Source organism: Kryptolebias marmoratus, linkage group LG20, assembly GCF_001649575.2.
Source record: "Kryptolebias marmoratus isolate JLee-2015 linkage group LG20, ASM164957v2, whole genome shotgun sequence".
NCBI classification, from domain to species: Eukaryota; Metazoa; Chordata; class Actinopteri; order Cyprinodontiformes; family Rivulidae; genus Kryptolebias; species Kryptolebias marmoratus.
Genome location: NC_051449.1, coordinates 24,639,169 through 24,644,018, shown reverse-complemented (window position 1 = coordinate 24,644,018; position 4,850 = coordinate 24,639,169). Strand labels below are relative to the sequence as shown.

At 39.7% G+C, this 4,850-nt stretch overlaps 1 protein-coding gene across 1 annotated transcript; it reads left to right on the top strand.

The window, feature by feature from the left end:
- Nucleotides 1–3,361: 3,361 nt before the first annotated feature.
- On the top strand, nt 3,362–4,278 carry tmem70 (transmembrane protein 70; the record flags this gene model as incomplete). The annotated part of the gene is given in 2 exon segments (XM_025003301.1): nt 3,362–3,638; nt 3,732–4,278. Coding segments are annotated over 2 exon segments (355 nt in total), but the record flags the coding sequence as incomplete, so codon positions are not given.
- Nucleotides 4,279–4,850: the final 572 nt, after the last annotated feature.

The following is a 4,850-nucleotide window of genomic DNA, read 5'->3' as shown; positions in this document are numbered from 1 at the left end:
AAAAAGTGCGGGGGATATAGGGCATACATAAGGGAAGTGGGGGACATGTCCCACACATACCCCGGTTATGCCTTTGCTTGGGGGTGCTACGGGGGTGCTATAACTTTTCCAGGGGGAACTATAGCACCCCCTAGCGCCCCCCTGGCCCCACCAGTGGTTTCAGAATGCTTTACAGTTGACATGAGACAAGACTGGTGGTAGCGCTCACCTCGTCTTCTCCGAACAAGCTGTTTTCCAGATGTCCCAAACAATCGGAAAGAGGATTCATCAGAGAAAATGACTTTACCCCAGTCCTCAGCAGTCCACTCCCTGTACCTTTTGCAGAATATCAGTCTGTCTCTGATGTTTTTCCTGGAGAGAAGTGGCTTCTTTGCTGCCCTCCTTGAGACCAGGCTTTGCTCCAAGAGTCTCCGCCTCACAGTGCGTGCAGATGCACTCACACCTGCCTGTTGCCATTCCTGAGCAAGCTCTGCACTGCTGATAGCCCGATCCCGCAGCTGAAACACTTTTAAGAGATGGTCCTGGCGCTTGCTGGTCTGTCTTGGGCGCCCTGGAGCCTTTTTGGCAACAATGGAACCTCTCTCCTTGAAGTTCTTGATGATGCAATAGATTGTTGACTGAGGTGCAATCTTTCTAGCTGCGATACTCTTCCCTGTTAGGCCATTTTTGTGCAGTGCAATGATGACTGCGCGTGTTTCTTTAGAGATAACCATGGTTTACAGAAGAGAAACAATGATGCCAAGCACCAGCCTCTTTTTAAAGTGTCCAGTGGTGTAATTCTTACTTAATCATGACAGATTGATCTCCAGCCCTGTCCTCATCAACATCCACACCTGTGTTAATGGAGCAATCACTGAATCGATGTTAGCTGGTCCTTTTAAGGCAGGGCTGCAATGAAGTTGAAATGTGTTTTGGGGGATAAAGTTCATTTTCTAGGCAAATATTGACTTTGCAATTAATTGCTGTTAAGCTGATCACTCTTTATAACATTCTGGAGTATATGCAAATTGCCATTATAAAAACTGAAGCAGTAGACTTTGTAAAAATAACATTTGAATCATTCTCAAAACTTTTGGCCATGACTGTACTGTACTGTGCTTTACGTGGCACAGGCTGCATGTTGGATCACTACATGTAACAACAAAACAAAGTACATCTAATGCTGAATTTAATAGCATAATTTTACTGGTAAACAAGGATAAATTAGCACGTCATATAATATTTTCACTAAGTACATACTTACTGTATCCGGTCTTGTAAAGTCGCTCGCTGAATTTTGGCTCAACTAACCATTTTTGGTTAAAACCTGCTTGTTACATGTTTATTGCTGTGACTCCAGCGACGTGCTAACTCCAGCTGTAGCTGAAGGAGGCTCGGCCTCAGGGCTCATTAGAGTCGGACAGGGCTCCACGAACAGCGCGCAGACCTGAGCGCACGGTGGAGGCATTTATACTAGGAGCTTCCTTCAGTGCAGTATTCTCCTAAAAGACTGGGGCAGTACGCTACGTAACCAGTGGAAATACGGTAAAAAAAGACAGCAGATAGTTGTCACATCAAATATGGCTGCACATATTCAGGAGGAAGAACTGTTGTGTTTCTGGCTGTGATACAGAGAGGATGTTTAAACTTAAAGCATTCAGTTTGACTTTCTTTGATTTATTTGCTTTAGTTGTGATTCGCCCATCATAGGATTAATATTTCTTCCCTCTGTGGTCTATAAACACTCTTTTTATCGGCTGCAGCAGTAATCTCTTTCTGTGAGTTTTGAACCATTTGATTATCTTTGTGATCTCTCATAGAGGGATCATATAAATGCTAATACAGGCGAACCAGCTCCGCTAGAGCACCAAAATCATCCATTTTGAATGAAGTGTGGTGTGCGCGGTCCGCACCAAGTTACAAAAACTAGAAGGTGCACGACCACACATCCTGACACCACACGGGACCTTCATGCAGGGGTGGGGACAGCGCGATTGCGTCCCTGTTGGCACGCGTACCCTTGCGCTGTGAGGTAGATAAAGGTAGCGGTTTTGGGGGTGCGGGTGAAAAAAAAAATGTGTATAAAAAATTATGTATTTATAATAAACAAGCAGAGCTTAGCCCGGCGGCCCGCCAGGCTTAGAATACACTGCAGGAAACCCTGAATATGGAGGGCCATGCCAAAAGGATGAACTCTATTCTGCATATTATTAATTGTATTTTCTTTTCAATAAAAAAGCAGTAAATGACATTGTTTTGACAAGCTGGTAAAACTAGTAAGAGTATACAGTTCGTTGCAAAAGTATTAACCCCCTTGAATGTTTTCTGCTTTTATTGCTGTCATAAAACAGTTATAATCACTATATTTTGGCCTTCTCTACAAAAATATAAAAAAAAAAAACCTTAAGTGTCACAGTGGTACTACATTTCTACCCCTTATAAAAGACTGTTCTAATTCAACTCAGAGAAAAGTTTATTGAAAATTACAAGTCAGGCTATAGATAAAAAAAGATTTCCAAGGCCTTAAACATCTCCAGGGGTTCTGTTAAATCTATGATTGAGAAATGGAAGGAATATGGAACATGTGTAAATCTACCAAGAGCAGGCCGTCCTCACAAACAGTTACCGTGTAAGCAGAATAATGAGAGAGGCCACCAAGAAACCTATGAGCACTCTGAAGGAGATACTAGCTTCAGCAGGTGAGATGGGAGAGACTGTACTACAACAAAAGGTGCCGGGGATAAAAACAAGCGTGTTTTTTGTTTATGACACCATTATGACACAGGGATTAAACTGATGCTGCTTTCAACAAAGTAAAGCAAACCAGAGCCAAGGTTTTATCCAGTCAGAGCAGAGATGGGCAGGTTTTGCTTCTCCGGATGAAAGTAGTGTAGTTTCACTAAAGCCTCTCTTTGTATCCAGGAGAGGTAATGAAGGGGGTTTACCTTCCTGAAAGCAACATTGCTTTTGAAACATTAAGAGCAAAACCAGTACATTGGAATCCCACAGTGAATGTATGCTTTAAATTAGTAGGTTCAATGGTTGGCATTTTCCTAAGAAAACTGATACTTTTGATTTTAATTTCAGAAGAGGGTTCTTATTTGGGAAGTGTGTTGTTTCTAATGGTATTTGAACTATATACAGTAGATAATAATAGCCAATCACTGTGTAAATATGCAGGATTGTTTGCACTGAGACATTAATAACATCCTGAACATCAACTGTGAAACCTCCAGGCTGGAGTTTGGAAACATGGGATTTTGAAATAGAAAATGTATAGGAACTTTGAACAGTCTGTAAAGTATTTTTAACTGTTCAACATATCTATTCCACCAAATATGTTGATGTTTATTTTAATTTTATGTTCCTGTTGTGTTTCAACAGGGGTGAAGTTTTTCTCTTACACCACTAGTGGTATCAGCCTGTTCCTCATGCCACAGATCTTCCTACGAACTGGACTAGGAGTTGAGAGTTTTGCCTTGCAGGTGGTGTTCTGTGGAATCATCGGTTTCTTCACCTTTATGACTCCTGTTCTCCTTCACCTCATCAGCAAGGGCTATGTTATCCGCCTATACCACAATTCAGATACAGATACCTACACCGCTATCACCTACAGTGTCTTCCTGACTGAGAAAAGGCGTGTGTTCCACCAGAGCCAGGTCAGAATCCCTGCTGTCAGCAAGCTTTTCACCACCTTTTATGCAGGTCAGGTGGGGCTCCTGGTAAACCCAGACTTGTTCCACATTCCTCAGGACTACAACCATCTGATGGGCTATGATAAACCCTTCACCTTCAGCACAGATGACATGGATGCATCTGACAAGAACTGACTGCAAACAGGTTGAATGTCCTTAGTTTAACTGTTTAACACACACTGTTGTAAAGGAACTCATCCACAGACAGTGGTAAGCAGAACATTTCCATTAGTTTAGATGTTTTTTTTTGTCAGCATGCTGTTGGTGATTTTAGTTTAAATAAAATACAGGTTTAATATTGTGACCTCTTGTTGTTTTGTATATTACAAACTGCAGTTTGACTTCCATTAAAGCTAAATTGAATTGAAAATGTTTTGAAGCTAACATCAGTTAAAAGAAAATCATAAAATATGCTTATGGTATAGTTTTCAAAAAAATTATTAGTCAATTTTATGAACAATTTAAAGACCTGTCTGCTGCTGGCTATTTGATCTGAACTGCTAAGACTAGTTTTATCTGTTTCATGTTTGTGGCAAAACTTTGTCTCATGTTTGTTTTAGAGGTTGTCTGCTTCAAACATTAAATAGGGGATGCCCTAAGTGTTTGTTGTGTTTAGACAATCCTAATGGTTAATACTGTTAGTACTGACTAAATAACATTCACAAATTGTCACTTTTTTGAGATTTGATTTCAGTTCAGCTTTAAAATAACATCTATCCAAATCCACATCTAACATCTAACATCTAAATAGTTTGTGCAAGACTAGTTGTGGAAAATAAAGAATGCTTGTCATTTAAATAGTGATGTAAGTGAGGATTCAGAACTTCTCACTTTCTGGTTAGCTTTGTCAGAATAAAAGCTTCTGGCATAAAACTAAATGTTTCTAATATTAAATATAGCACCAAATTATACGTTCTAGACTAAGTAGATCATTTTGTTACCATTTTTTAAAGACTTTGCTGCTAGTTTTAAGAAATATGACCGTTTCTCCAAATAAGAGTTTTGAAAAATAAGCCCCTCTACTTTCAAAATTAATGTAGGACAGAAACATAAAATTTTACATCTTAAAACACTTCATATAACTGAGTAAAAACCTAAACAAAATCTTTAAAATCTGTAAATTAAGTAAGTAAAAATTTATTTGTATAGCACATTTCAGCAGCAAGGCATTCAAAG